General features: G+C 42.7%; 1 protein-coding gene across 1 annotated transcript in view; it reads right to left on the bottom strand.

Moving 5' to 3' along the window:
* LOC126175672 (cytochrome P450 6k1-like) overlaps positions 1–15,459 on the bottom strand; it is a 90,812-nt gene that overhangs the window by 63,311 nt on the left and 12,042 nt on the right. The window contains exon 2 of the mRNA XM_049922596.1: positions 2,106–2,430. Within this exon, the coding sequence (XP_049778553.1) occupies positions 2,106–2,430 (325 nt within the window). The remainder of the gene's footprint in view (positions 1–2,105; positions 2,431–15,459) is intronic.

Genomic DNA, 15,459 nt, shown 5'->3' on the forward strand with positions numbered 1-15,459 from the left:
ATGCAGATCCCACACACCACAGCAATACTCCAGAACATGGTGGACACATGTAATGTAAGCAGTCACTTTAGCAGACCTGTTGCATTTTTTAAGTACTCTGCCAATAAATCGCAGTCTTTGCTTTGTTCTCCCCACAACATTATCCATGTGATCGTTCAAATTTAAGTTATTTGTAATTACAATTCGTAAGTATTTAGTTGAACTGAGAGGTTTTAGATTTGTGTTATTTATCGTGTAACCTAAATTTAGTGGATTCCTAAGTACTCATGTGGATGACTTCACACTTTTCATTATTTAGAGTCAATTGTTACTATTCACAGCATACTGGTGTCTTGTCAGCATCATTTTGCAATTGCTTTTGATCATCTATGACTTTCAAAGACGATAAATGACAGCATCATCTGCAAACAATCTAAGACGGCTATCTAGTTTGTCTCCTATATCGTTTAAGTAGATCAGGAACAACAGAGGGCTGTAACACGTCCTTGTGGAACGCCAGATGTTACTTCTGTTTTATCGATGGCTTCCGTCAGTTACTACGAACTGTGACCTTTCTGGCATGAAATCACGAAGCCAGTGGTGCATCTGAGACGATACTCAATATATACACAATTTGATTAGAAGTCGCTTATGAAGAACGGTGTGAAAAGCCTTCTGGAAATCTTGAAATATGGAATCAATTTGACATCCCCTGTCGATAGCACTCATTACTTCGTCTGAACGAAGAGCTAGTTATGCTTCATGAGAACGGTATTTTCCGAATTTGTGTTGGCTGACATATCTTAGAAGAAAGATTAAGGAAAGGCAAACCTACGTTTCTAGCATTTGTAGACTTAGAGAAAGCTTTTGACAATGTTGATTGGAATACTCTCTTTCAAATTCTGAAGGTGGCAGGGTTAAAATACAGGGAGCGAAAGGCTATTTACAATTTGTACAGAAACCAGATGGCAGTTATAAGAGTCGAGGGACATGAAAGGGAAGCAGTGGTTGGGAAGGGAGTGAGACAGGGCTGTAGCCTATCCCCGATGTTATTCAATCTGTATATTGAGCAAGCAATAAAGGAAACAAAAGAAAAGTTCGGAGTAGGTATTAAAATCCATGGAGAACAAATAAAAACTTTGAGGTTCGCCGATGACATTGTAATTCTGTCAGAGATAGCAAAGGACTTGGAAGAGCTGTTGAACGGAATGGACAGTGTCTTGAAAGGAGGGTATAAGATGAACATAAACAAAAGCAAAAACGAGGATAACGGAATGTAGTCGAATTAAGTCAGGTGATGCTGAGGGAATTAGATTAGGAAATGAAACACTTAAAGTAGTAAAGGAGTTTTGCTATTTGGGGAGCAAAATAACTGATGATGGTCGAAGTAGAGAGGATATAAAATGTAGACTGGCAATGGCAAAGAAAGAGTGTCTGAAGAAGAGAAATTTGTTAACATCGAGTATTGATTTAAGTGTCAGGAAGTCGTTTCTGAAAGTATTTGTATAGAGTGTAGCCAAGTATGGAAGTGAAACGTGGATGATAAATAGTTTGGACAAGAAGAGAATAGAAGCTTTCGAAATGTGGTGCTACAGAAGAATGCTGAGGATTAGATGTGTGGATCACATAACTAATGAGGAGGTATTGAATAGAATTGGGGAGAAGAGGAGCTTGTGGCACAACTTGACTAGAAGAAGGGATCGGTTGGTAGGACATGTTCTGAGACACCGAGGGATCACCAATTTAGTATTTGAGGGCAGCGTGGAGGGTAAAAATCGTAGAGGGAGACCAAGAGATGAATACACTAAGCAGATTCAGAAGTATGTAGGCTGCAGTAGGTACTGGGAGATGAAGAAGCTTGCACAGGATAGAGTAGCATGGAGAGCTGCATCAAACCAGTCTCAGGACTGAAGACCACAACAACAACATGTGTCAATACATTGACTGGAATACAATCTGGATCGGAGACCATGCCTTTATTAAACAAGTTAAGCTGCTTCGCTACACCGAGGATATCTATCTGTAACTTGCTAGTCTTTGCAGTTGTTCTTGATGCGAGTTCGTGATACGAGGTTGTGAGAAACTGCCCAAAGAGCTTAAACGGCACGCAGCGGGAAAGGACTTACCATGCTTCCAATACGTCGGAACTGCGAGTTAGGGTCGTCGATGGCTCCGCACTCGATGCCGAAGGCGCACATGCCGATGACGTCAGTGGTGAAGCCGGCCAGCAGGTCCGTAAGGCGCAAGTCGCGGCTGTGTCGGCCCTGGAAGGCCGCGTGAACGCTCTGCTGCAGCCGGTCGCAGCACAGCCTCACCAGGCAGAAGTCGCGCCGGCAGCTGCTGTCTGAGAAGGCGGAGGACATGTACAGCCGCATCTCCCTCCAGAGGTCGCCGCCCAGGCAGAACAGATGCTTCGCCAACGGCTCCATCTTGGTGCTCAGAGGGCTGATCCTGCAACGCATGCACTAAGTAAAACTTCTTCTAGGTTTGTTTGCTAGGTTTTTAACTAATCTTTGTATTCAAGAAAAGTGAAGTAAGCTCTGTTTGTCCGCCCGGTTGGCCGTGCGGTCTAAAGCCGTCGGCACACGGACCGTGCTGTCGAACGTTAACGTTGAGCGTGCCAAGTTCAACGTGATGCTGAACGCTCAGGAACGGTGCGACTTGTGCATACGGTACGTGGGGCCCCAACGTGGTATACACGATCGCAACGCACTCCAGCGACAGTTGAGGGATGTTTCTAGTTCGTAAATCACACAGTTTACTCAACGGGCGCGCGTAAAACTCCCACGTTAGCTCTGTTAAAATGCACATTTCCTCCATCTTCCACGAAAACGAAAGTACCATGTCCATTTCAAACACAGGCTTATAAAAGTTCCATTACAAACAGTGCGGTACAAGTTTGGAATACTTCTCCACATAAGATAAACATTATTTCATCATTCCCACATTTTGGTAAAACCCCAAGGTCAGTCTTACTTGATCACTCTTCCTACCCAGTAGCAGAATCTTTGCAACATGTAAATTACGAAGCGCAAAATATCTTTCACTAGTAGCGCAAGCGGTCCTGTAGATTAAGCCAATCGAACAAAGTCAATTAAAGGTGAACTTATATTTCCATAACATCAAACATTATAGCATATACTTATATTAAACTAATAATAAAGTATCAGAACCTAATAAATACGCAAATGTTAGGGAAAAAGTCATTTGAATTGTTATGACGCGAACCACCGCCCAAATGAAGACTCCTTACCAGACAGACACGCTACTCATTACGCTTTTTTTTTTCTTTTTTCATTTTGCTCGCTTTCGTTCGTTGCATCTGCTCGGGGCGAACGTCGTAAGACATCCGTTTAAGTTCGTTGTTGATCGATTAACTCAGTTTTTTTATTACAGAGGGCAGCTAACCCTCTGACCGAACACGCTGAGCTACCGTGCCGGCGTTAAAATTTTTACCAAGACCAGGAATCGAATCCACATCTCCTGCTTACTATGCAGATGGGTTAACCACTCAGCCACCTTGGCCGAGCGATTACGCTAAACCAAGATGAGGCTTCTCACATGTAAACATATTGTGTTACCCTTTGCTAAAAACGTTAATCGTAGATAATTATGTTACTAACTGAAATTTAATTATAACAAATTGTACCAAGAACAATGTGTTTTGGGTGGATCTTGAGCGTGTCGCTGCCTTCAAATAGCCTACTCTCATAATACGCAATTTACAATAATTCCTTTGCCACGAATATGATGTTGCTCATTATTTTATTGGAACGAATCACACAAGTAACAACGAGTTTTCCAGTGATTCTCAATTTGCTGGTGCTCAGAAACGGCAGGCTTGAAATGAATGCCAATATGGCGCCTCACAACTCTGTGCTGAAGGGAGACGGCGTGCGTGTGACGTAGGTGGCGTTTGACCATCTCATTGGTCAACGCTCAGACACACGCTCAGAATATCTGACATGACCGATATTGCTCTGCACGTTCGGAAAGACTCCCGGCCGTGCTATTCCACGCTATGACGTCAGAAACTCGGCACGCTCAACGTTCGGATGCACGGTCCGTATCCCGACGGCTTAACGCACGGCTTTCCGGGTGGGAAGGAGCGCACGGTCCCCGGCACGGATCCGCCTGGCGGATTTGTGTCGAGGTCCGGTGAACCGGCCAGTCTGTGGATGGTTTTTAAGGCGGGTTTCCATCTGCCTCGGCGAATGCGGGCTGGTTCCCCTTATTCCGCCTCAGTTACACTATGTCGGCGATTGCTGCGCAAACAAGTTCTCCACGTACGCGTACACTGCCATTACTCTACCACGCAAACATAGGGATTACACTCGTCTGGTGTGGGATGTTCCCTGAGGGGTCCACCGGGGGCCGAACCGCACAATACCCCTGGGTTCGGTGTGGGGCGGCGGAGGGGTGAAGTGGACTGCGGTAGTCGCCGTGGGGTTGTGGACCACTGCGGCTGCGGCGGGGTCGGAGCCTCTCCGTCGTTTCTAGGTCCGCTTATAACATACAATACAATACATACAAAGCTCTGTTTTCATTCGATGTGTCATATTTCATATCTGTATACTGGATATTTTTTTAAGACAGAGGTTTTCAATACTAGATATGCTACACCACAGAGGTTCTGAGTACAAGCAATGTGATCTTTGGTTGCTAGTAGCACTGTCGTTGCTATAGTATTCTACACCGATGAGCCAAAATATTAAGGCCACCTGCTTAATAGCTTGTTTGTTCGTTTTTGCAACGAAGTACATCTCTGATTTTGCGTGTCAGAAATCCGACAGTTTGTTGGTAGGTTTGTGGAGGTATATGGCATTTGATGTCTACATACAGGTCATCCAATCGCATGAATAATTGGGCTGCTGATTTGAGTACGCGGCGATGCCTCCCGATAGCGACCCAGACGGGTTCCATAGGATTTACATCGGGTGAATTTCGTAGCCCAGACATCAACGTGAGTTCACTATAATCTTCCTCAAACCACCGTAGCACGATTCTGGTTCCGAGGCACAGACAATTATACTGCTGAAAGATGACATCACTGTCGGGGAAGACATCAAGCATGAAGGGATGCAGATGGTTTACAGTTGGCGGCGTGCCTCCGATTACTGCCATAGTTCCCATGCAAGCGCACTAGAATGTCTCCCATAGCATAACAAGGCCCCTATTACACGATGCGCTTAAAGTATACACCTACGCAACAGCACCCCAAGCGTGCATATCTGTGACTACCGGCTGCTTCACGTAGATCTATAACACCATCCACGCGTTATACACCCGGAGAGCGTGAGCAGTAGACAGTAATAACGCGCGAAACGCAAATAGGACTGTCTGATCTCTTGTAAAGTCGTTCGTTCTGCCGCGCGAAACACAAGGGGGAGCGTGTGACGTATTAGAATGTCATTCGTACAAATTTTTTACGTCAGTTCAAGGTTCCTATTTAATAAGAAATTGTTTTTTATCATTATTAAGTAATTGTTGATCTCTTACGTAGGTTGCTACTGTTCTGAATTACAGACCCAACAGGTAGTTTTATATTACGACAGGTATTTATATTACACAGGTATATGTATAACTTGTTGTGAAGGCAGCATTTGGCATTTTAATGCGGTTTTTCGCGTCATCTCCGGCTCCACCATTTTCCATGTAAACCGACGTAACATGCGATATAGTGCACAAAGAAATTCCATCCACATGACTACTCTCCAGTGCACACTTACGGCCCTGGAAGATGGTTCGTCGAACCAGTTCCACACTATTTCTCCATTGTTTCACTCTCAAATAGCATGCAGGGAAAACGTGTACGCTCTGATTTCTCTCATTTTATTATAACTGTCATTTCTCCGTGGATGTCAACAAAACTTGGAGACTAAAATTTCGTGGAAGGATTTCGCAGCGACGAGGAACGCCTCTGTTTTAATAATTGACACCCCAAATCGCACATCGTATCTGTGACACTTAGTTCCATGAATAAAAAAGAGAACTTTTTCTGGAGAAGATTCTCAAATCAAAAGAACATTCTCTGAGAAAGTTCTCAGTTTCGAATGAATAAAAAATCTGAAGCATATTCTCTGAGGACGGAGTTCTTCCTCACTACCTCCCCTCCTTCTTGAGAAGGTTTTCGGTGTGTGTCGTCTTCTTCATCCGGCGCAGAACACACGCCTAATCATATACTTCATTCAAACCGGTCAAAAAGGCAGACTATTTGATGTAGGAATATGTAACGCAGACTGTTCGATGTACAAATATGGAACTGGCATCAATGTGTTCTAGAAGAGTTGCGCCACGTTTCGATTTTATTTGTAAGTGAAGCAGCAAATTCCAGAATGAGATTTTCACTCTGCAGCGGAGTGTGCGCTGATATGAAACTTCCTGGCAGATTGAAACTGTGTGCCGGACCGAGACTTGAACTCGGGACCTTTGCCTTTCGCGGGCAAGTGCTCTACCAACTAAGCTACCCAAGCACGACTCACGTCCAGTCCTCGCAGCTTTACTTCTGCCAGTACCTCGTCTCCTACCTTCCAAATTTTACAGAAGCTCTCCTGCGAACCTTGCAGAACTAACACTCCTAAAAGAAAGGATACTGGGGAGACATGGCTTGGCCACAACCTGGGGGATGTTTCCAGAATGAGATTTTCACTCTGCAGTGGAGTGTGCGCTGATATGAAATTTCCTGTCAGATTAAAACTGTGTGCCGAACCGAGACTCGAACTCGGGACCTTTGCCTTTCGCGGGCAAGTGCTCTACCACCTGAGCTACCCAAGCATGAGTCACGCCCCGTCCTCGCAGCTTTACTTCTGCCAGTACCTCGTCTCCTACCTTCCAAACTTTGCAGAAGCTCTCCTGCGAACCTAGCAGAACTAGCACTCCTGGAAGAATAGGAAAAGGTCCCGAGTTCGAGTCTCGGTCCGGCACACAGTTATAAGCTGCCAAGAAGTTTCATATGAGCGCGCACTCCGCTGCAGAGTGAAAATCTCATTCTGGAAACATCCCCCAGGCTGTGGCTAAGCTATGTCTCCCCAATATCCTTTCTTTCAGGAGTGCTAGTTCTGCAAGGTTCGCAGGAGAGCTTCTGTAAAGTTAGCAAGGTAGGAGACGAGGTACTGGCAGAATTAAAGCTGTGAGGAGGGGACGTGAGTCGTGCTTGGGTAGCTCAGCTGGTAGAGCACTTGCCCGCGAAAGGCAAAAGTCCCGAGTTCAATCTTCGGTCCGGCACATAGTTTCAACCTGCAAGGAAGTTTCAAGCAACAAATTGTTAAGGCGATATACCAACAGTTTAGAAAGTGCATTTTCTGATGATTTTACAGAATTTTCGACATGCGGGATACACTTTTGTTATTGAAGTGAACGCATTATGCGATCGAAATCTTAATGACACATCCCGCCTTCATCTACTTCAAACCCGAACTCTGTCAGAGTTTTCTAACACGAGGTAATTTTGCTTGAATATGACACACAATGGTTCGTTGGCACGTCAAATACATAAGCAGCAGTCAGTGCCAAAATCACAAAAATCTGCGGGTGGCTATATGTACAGCTTTGCTTGCTCATCGTCAATTGGCTCGTGAACAACAACGACCATTCCTATCCTGTATCGTTACTGGCGACGAGAAATGGTGTCTTTATTCTAACATAAGAGAAAGAAAGGAAAGGACGAGCGCAAACAAAGCAACCACTCTCCGTGCAAAGTCCTGCACTCATCCACGAAAGATAATGTTGTGCATTTGGTGGAACAGCGACGGTGTGGTATACTACAGATTGCTTCCCCAAGGCCTAACCATTACTGCTGTGTAGAACTTCTTGTGTAGAATTTCTCGCTTACCACGACCACTGAACTCTCATTGGCTGTCGGAGAATGCGTGATTTAGGTGTGCAAACCGAACCTAAACGCCGGCCGGAGTGGCCGAGCGGTTAAAGGCGCTACAGTCTGGAACCGCACGACCGCTACGGTCGCAGGTTCGAATCCTGCCTCGGGCATGGATGTGTGTGATGTCCTTAGGTTAGTTAGGTTTAAGTAGCAGCAGTTGAGTCCCATAGTGCTCAGAGCCATTTGAACCATTTGAACCGAACCTAAACTCGACCGGCATCGTTTGTCACTTCAACTGTAGTGGTCATCACTGAGTGAAGTGGCGCAGTGGTTAGCACACTGGATTCGCATCCCGGAGGACGACGATTTAAACCTACGGCCCGCCGTCCTTATTTTGGTTTTCCGTGATTTCCCTAAATTGCTTCAGACAAATGTCGGGATGGTTCCTTTGAAAGGGCACGGCCGACTTCCTTCCCATCCTTCCCTAATACGATGGGACCGATGACCTCGTTGTTGGTCCGCCTCCCCCAAATCAACCAACCAACTAGTGGTCGTCAAACTGAGGCCCGCGGGCCGCATGCGAATGAAGTGTTTTCAGCCGTATTCTAGCAACTAACAGCAGAATCCAAAAACGTCAAATAACTTTAAGAGCTTCTTAGAAGTGTATTTTTTTTGCTCAATAATAACCAAAATTACTTACAGAGACACAAGTATTTTAAGATGTGCTTAATTTTAATTCACTTCGGTGAGGTAAGTAAAGTAGCGCGGCCGCTGCTTCATTAATAGAGATGATTGGGGTAATATTATATTGTTAGTCTTCTAACGATGACAACTCACAGGAGTGAGCAACTAACGCTATGGTACAAATGTGTAGGATACAAATATCAAACAGAAGTAACACCGATTCGTGAATGCACATTAGAGAGACGGTCATCTTCAAATGTGGTACATGTTTGTAGCAAGTAATATGGAAATGAATTAAGGCTGTTGTAATAAAATAAAAATGACTTTCAGAATATTTAATAAGATTTGAGTTCGTGTTTAATATTGCATTTATAGTACACTAATTTATGTAGGTTACCAACATGATAATGTCGATAAGGGGAGGTGTGGTAAAGTAGCTAGTATGAGAAAGGTGACCACTGCGTAGTTTTTGCCCTGAAGAGCGCTGCTGTCTGCCGAGAAATTGTGACACTAGTTCTAACACGAGGACTATTCTTAAAGTAATGTCCTATCGTTCGCGAAATGGCAACCATTCTGAAAATAAAATTATTTGTAGTAGTAAGCTACACTTTTCAGCTACTTTTCTACGTAGTCGCCGCACCGACTTAGACGTTTGTCGTAGCTTTGTACCATCTTTCCAGTACGCTTGTCATAGAAGGTAGCCACCTATGCTTTTCGTCAATTCCCTACGCTCGACTACAGCCTGTTGTCTGTGCCATATGTTGTCTTCATAGCCAGTGGTTCATTTGAGCAGAGATGAAACTCACGACGAGATAATTACAGGCTGTGTTGTGGGTGACCAAAAACTTTCCATAGAAGACGCTGAGGGAGAATATTCACTGCCCTGGAGAGTGCGGCCGAGAACTGTCATGAAGAACGAAACGCATGACAGTTGTGTTATGTGGGCTGCACGACGTCAGGCGAAATCTTTCACTCGGCGCTCATACTTGGCCGGAGACACTATTTTCGAGGCATCCTTATGTGTTCGATGTGCGCTCAAGAGTTCAAAAGAATCACGTGCCACATTCAACGGGCATACTAGATCCACACATCTGTGCAAAACTTCATCGGATTTTCGCATTGGTTTCCATTTCGCGAGCTATCGGAACTTACTTTCCGAATAGCACTCGTATATATCGTCATAGTTGTCAGTGAGAGACAGAGGAAACTTGTTCCCTTTCGTTTTAGTAAATACTTTTTTCTGAGTCAGCTAATCTAAGTCCTGTATATCATTCTTCATACCTCACTTGTGTGACGAGCAATAATTTTTACAATATCAATGTTTAAACAACGTCCTTTGGCCTACCAATGTAATTACTTGTTACTTATTTCAATTTGATAGTCTCTTCCTCCCCCACCCCCATGAACTGTCGATCTTGCCGTCGGTGGGGTGGTTTGCGTGCGTCCGCGATACAGACAGCCGCACCGCTAGAATGGAGAGATATCTATTGGAAAACCAGACAGACATGTGGCTCCTGAGGAGGGCCAGCAGCCTTTCCAGTAGTTGCAATGGCAGCTATGATACATTTCTTTAATCTCCTCATCTGCAGATCTAGTTGGCGTATAAACTTGTACGACTGTGGTGGCTGTTGGCTTCGTGTCTGTGATTGACTGATCTAGCCTTGTAACATCGACCAAATCGATCTTCCTGTGTTGCACTGCAAACGGCTGAAAGAAAGGAGAAACTACAGCCGTAATTCTTCCCGAGAGCATGCAGCTCTACTCTATGGTTAAATTATGATGGATTCTTCTTGGGTGAAATATTCCGGAGGTAAAATAGTCGCCCATTCGGGCGGGGACTACTCAAGAAGACGTCGTTATCAGGAGAAACAAAACTGGCGTTTTATGGATCGGAGACTGGGATGTTAGATCCCTTAATTGGGCAGCTAGGTTGGAAAATTTAAAAAGGGATATGGATCGGTTGGTTAGATATACTGGGAATTAGTGAAATTCGCTGGCAGGAGGAACAGGACTTCTGGTCAAGTGAATACAGGGTTATAAATACAAAATCAGATAGGCGTAATGCAGGAGTTGGTTTAATAATGAATAAGAAAATAGGAATGCGAGTAAGCCACTATGAACAGCACAGTGAACGCATTATTGTAACCAAGATAGACACGAAGCCTACACCCACCACAGTCGTACAAGTTTATATGCCAACTAGCTCCGCAGATGAGAATTTGAAGAAATGTATGACGACGTAAAAGAAATTGTTCAGATAATTAAGGGAGACGAAAATGTAATAGTGATGGGAGACCGAAATTCGCAAGGAAAAGGAAGAGAAGGAAATATAGTAGGTGAATATGGACAAGGGGAAAGCAACGAATGAGGAAACCGTCTGGTAGAGTTTTGCACAGAACATAATTCAACCATCGTTAACATTTGGTTTAAAAATCCTAAAAGAAGGATGTATACGTGCAAGAGACCTGGAGACACTGGGAGGTTTCAGATTGATACACAATGGTAAGACAGAGATTTAGGAGCCAGATTTTAAATTTTAAGACATTTCCAGGGCCAGATGTGGACTCTGACCACAATCTATTGGTTATGAACTACAGATTAAAAACTAAGAAACTGCAAAAAGGTGGAAATTTAAGGAGATGGGACCTGGATAAACTGAAAGATAGGGTTGTAGCCCATTCCAGATGTTATTCAATATGTACACTGAGCAAGAACTAAAGGAAACCAAAGAATAAGTAGGAGAAGGAATTAAGGTTCAGGGGGAAAAAATAAAGACTTTGAGATTTGCCCATGACATTGTAATTCTGTCAGAGACAGCAAAAGACTTGGATAAGCAATGAACGGAGTGGATAGAGTCTTGAAACATGGATATAATATGAACATCAGCAAAAGCAAAACAAGAATAATGGAATTTAGTCGAACTAAATCAGCTTAGGGAATTAGACTAGGAAACGAGACATTTAAAGTAGTAGATGAGTTTTGCTATTTTGGCAGTAAAATAACGGTTGATGGTGCAAGTAGAGAGGATATAAAATGTAGACTGGCAATGGCAATGAAAGAGTTAGCGGTTGATAGGGCAAATTCTGTAACACCAAGGGATCACCAGTTTAGTATTGGAGGGAAGTGTGTGGAGTAAAAATCGTAGAGGGAGACCAAGAGATGAGTACAGCAAACAGATTCAGAAGTATGTATGTTGCAGTAGTTACTCAGCGATGAAAAGGTTGGCGCAGAACAGAGCAGCATAGAGCTACATCAAAGCTGTTTTCGGACTGGAGACCACAACAACAACAGTCTCTTCTGCGAGCCAGTAAGCCGGTCGGGAAAAGTAGCCAATTTTTTCACTACAGTAAGAGTTAGTTATAATCAGAACACTCATAACACAACGGATAAAACTGAATTCTATCATCCGCTATTCTATCCCTCCGTAACAATTATGAATTAGTTTAACTGTATTCCTTAAAACGGTCTCTGTTCTGTTATATTTTGCATAATACAAAAGTGCTATTAAAAAGGATGTGCTGCAGTCGCTTGGTATAGTTTCAGATAGTAGGGTATCAAGACAGTTAGAAAATATGTCTGCAAGTCAGAACAACAAGCACGGAATCTTGTTGCCACGGCACTGGCCACAGTATCAGCTACGATGTAGAAAACTGGTCACTGTTTAAACCTTCAGAAAAATGAACGTAGTTTCATTTTTTTTCTTTTTCACTTATAAATATTTGGTGTGATACCTTACGATGCGTAGATTCATACGTGTAAGTGGTAAGCTTCGATCAATAACAGTGGTTTAGTGAAAACTGCCGCCCCCTCCTCGCACCGCCCCCTCTCTCCAGTTTCCACTCTCCTTCCCATGCGGCCCTAGGTGTCGTCCTACAACATCAATTTCGGCTCTTAAGCAGAAAAATTTGACGACAGCTGTGACAAATTGACAAAAAACACTACACAGCAGTTGTATGGGAAAGTCATTCCGCACCCATCTTATTTATTTGACCTTGTGCCCTCAGATTTTCCCCATTTCTGCTCTCTATCGAAAAATGTTGAACTTCCTTTGCAAATGAAAATGCGCTTCAAACATGGATCGACATGTTCTTCGCCTCAAAACCACGTGATTTCCACAGCCAGGTAATCTGAAAGTTACCCCAGCATTGGCAGAGTGTTGTAAATATTGAAGAACACGTTATTGATGACTGAAGTCTCTGTTATATGCATCTTTGGTGTTTATTAAACTTATGGAAAAACGCTATGAACTTATGCACCAGCCCAATAACATTGCATACATTTCAACCCTACAAAAAAACTTAAGGGTGTGTTAGTAGGAGAGCCTATCGTTCTCAACACCAATTGAAGGAAATACACAATAAAGAAGGTAACGCATTCCAGAGCGCTAGCTGTCGTACAGGCCACTGCTAGTGAATACAAAACGAGCTCGTGATGGCTGGGTGTTGTGTGCTGTCCTTAGGTTAGTTAGGTTTAAGTAGTTCTAAGTTCTAGGGGACTTCTGACCACAGCAGTTGAGTCCCATAGTGCTCAGAGCCATTTCCATTTCCACAAAACGAGCTGCCCATTTTTCGCCTTTTACGATGTCCTCCGTCGGTCCTGTCTGATAAGGGCGCCACACTGCATAGCAATACTCTAGCGGAGCACGGACAAGTGTAGTGTAGGCAGTCTCTTTAGTAAACTTGTATCTCCTAATAGTTCTGGCAATAAATTGCGTTCTTTGTTAAGCTTTCCTCACAACATTATTTGTATGATAGCTCCAATTTCAGTTATTCGTAGTTTTAATTCCTAGGTATTTACGTGAATTGGCAGCCTTTAGATTTGTGTGATATGTAGTGTAAACGAAATTTAAGAGATTCCACTTAGTACTCATGATGACCTCACACTTTTCTCTGTTCAGGTCCAATTGTCACTTTTCCCACTATGCAGATATTTTGTTTAAATCATTTTGCAATTGGTTTTGATCTTCTAATGACTTCACTACACGGAAAAAGACATCATCATCTACGAACAACGTAAGATAACTGCTCGGATTGTCTCCTAAATCTTTTATATAGATTAGGAACAGCAGGCGACTTATAATATTTCCTTGTGAAATTGATGCTATTTATATAGGAACAACTCTACTGAATTCTACAACAAATGCACTTGGAATGTCTTGAGAGAGTTACAACAGGAAATTACTTTAATTCTAGATTTACGAGTAAATTGATTGTTGCCTGAGTACTGTCTGCTTTGTATCGAATTCATAAAAAATCCTAGTAGTTGAAATGGCATGGATATACTAACAAGTTCACACACTACAACAATTATTTCTTATAGTTCACGGCCTGGAGGAAGTAATTATTATCGTTTATTCCCCATTTAAGAGAGCGTTAAAACACAATCAATTTTCATAGCACTTTTTTTGTCTCTTTCTTTTCTCTTCCCAAAAACCTCTCATATATTCACCGCGTTTCATCTTCCTCTCTTTTGTCCACTTCTTTCCTGGCTTCTTGTCTTTTGGTGTTTCCTCGAATTTCTGTTTCCTGATTTTTTTCTGTTTGTTATTTCTTCTGTGGAGATATTTAATTTCTTGAGGTCTTCCATTCCTTTGCCCAGTTACTTTTCACCGTATTACTCATCACTATGTTAAAAATCTTCTTGATCAGCCTATTTTTTTTTCGTTCATCCTATATATGCGCCCATAGAATTTAGCCCTTCTTTTTCTGATGTTATCTGTAACTGTCTCTGTCTGTTTGTACAGTTCTTTTGTCGGTCTTTTTATCAAATCCCCTGTCTCTGAACTTTCTCAGAATTTTCCTCTCTTGCTTTTCCATTTCCTTGATTTTCGTTCTTCCCCTGATTACTGTCGTTTCTGAGGCATACAAGGCTTCTGGTAAGGCTACTGCTTTGTAATGTCTTGTAATGTCTTAATTTAGCACTAACGGAAATATTTCTTTTGTTGTAATGTTTCCATATAAGTCTGTAAGCTTTTTGCAGCTTTGCGACACTTTCTTGATTGGCTGTCGAGTTTTCCCTGTTTTCTGTATAATCTCTCCCAGGTATTTGAAACTTTCTACTTGTGCTATCTTTCCATACCTTTTTACCAATGGGTTTCTGTCTGTGGATTTTGTGTCCATGTACCGCGTTTTTTCATACGAAATTTGTAGTCCTGTTCCGGCTGCGATTTCATGTAGTGTCTCTAGGGCTTCTTTGGCTTCTTTTCTGTTATTTGTTATGATGGCTATATCATCGGCAAAGGCCAGACATTTTATTTTGATGGTTCTATTTTTGTGCCTCCCCATCTTTACCCCATTGACTCCTTTGTCCCATGTCCTGATTATTTTCTCTAAAACTGCTTTAAATAAAACGGGTGACAGGCCATCTCCCTGTCTCTCTTCTGTCTTGACTTCGGACGGTTCCGAGATCTCTCCCATGAACTTCACTTTGAATTTTGAATTTGTTAATGTTTCCTGGATTAGTTTTCTGGTCTTTTTGTCTACCTTCACTTCTTCCAATGTATTGAAAAGTGTTTGTCTATGGAGTCGTAGGCGTTCTTGAAATCAACAAATGTTATTGTGATGTTTCTGGACTTTCTCGTTGTTAATATTGTTCTCAGACACCAGAAGCGGCAGTAATAATATAGATACTTGGCACATGAATATTATTATGTTTCCGATAAAACTGTCTGTCTTCCATTTATCTTAACTCTATTTTCGTTTTATGGTTAAATAGTAGGAAATAATTTACGTTTACCTATTTTATAGGATCTGCTGCTCATGAAAGGAAAAGGAATCGAAATATCGACAATGGAAGCGATGACGATCATAACAAGAGTGAAGTGTCACGATCAACATCCAATGGTGACACTGAACAATAATCAAAAATACCTCTAACTGTAGCAGTCTCGGTTCCTAATTCTCAGTCAACACTCCAACTACCTTGTATGTCCAAAGGTGTTTCGGAAGTTGCAATAAAAAGTGACTGCAATGAAAACCATC

The sequence above is a fragment of the Schistocerca cancellata genome, chromosome 3, assembly GCF_023864275.1.
Source record: "Schistocerca cancellata isolate TAMUIC-IGC-003103 chromosome 3, iqSchCanc2.1, whole genome shotgun sequence".
Taxonomy (NCBI): Eukaryota; Metazoa; Arthropoda; class Insecta; order Orthoptera; family Acrididae; genus Schistocerca; species Schistocerca cancellata.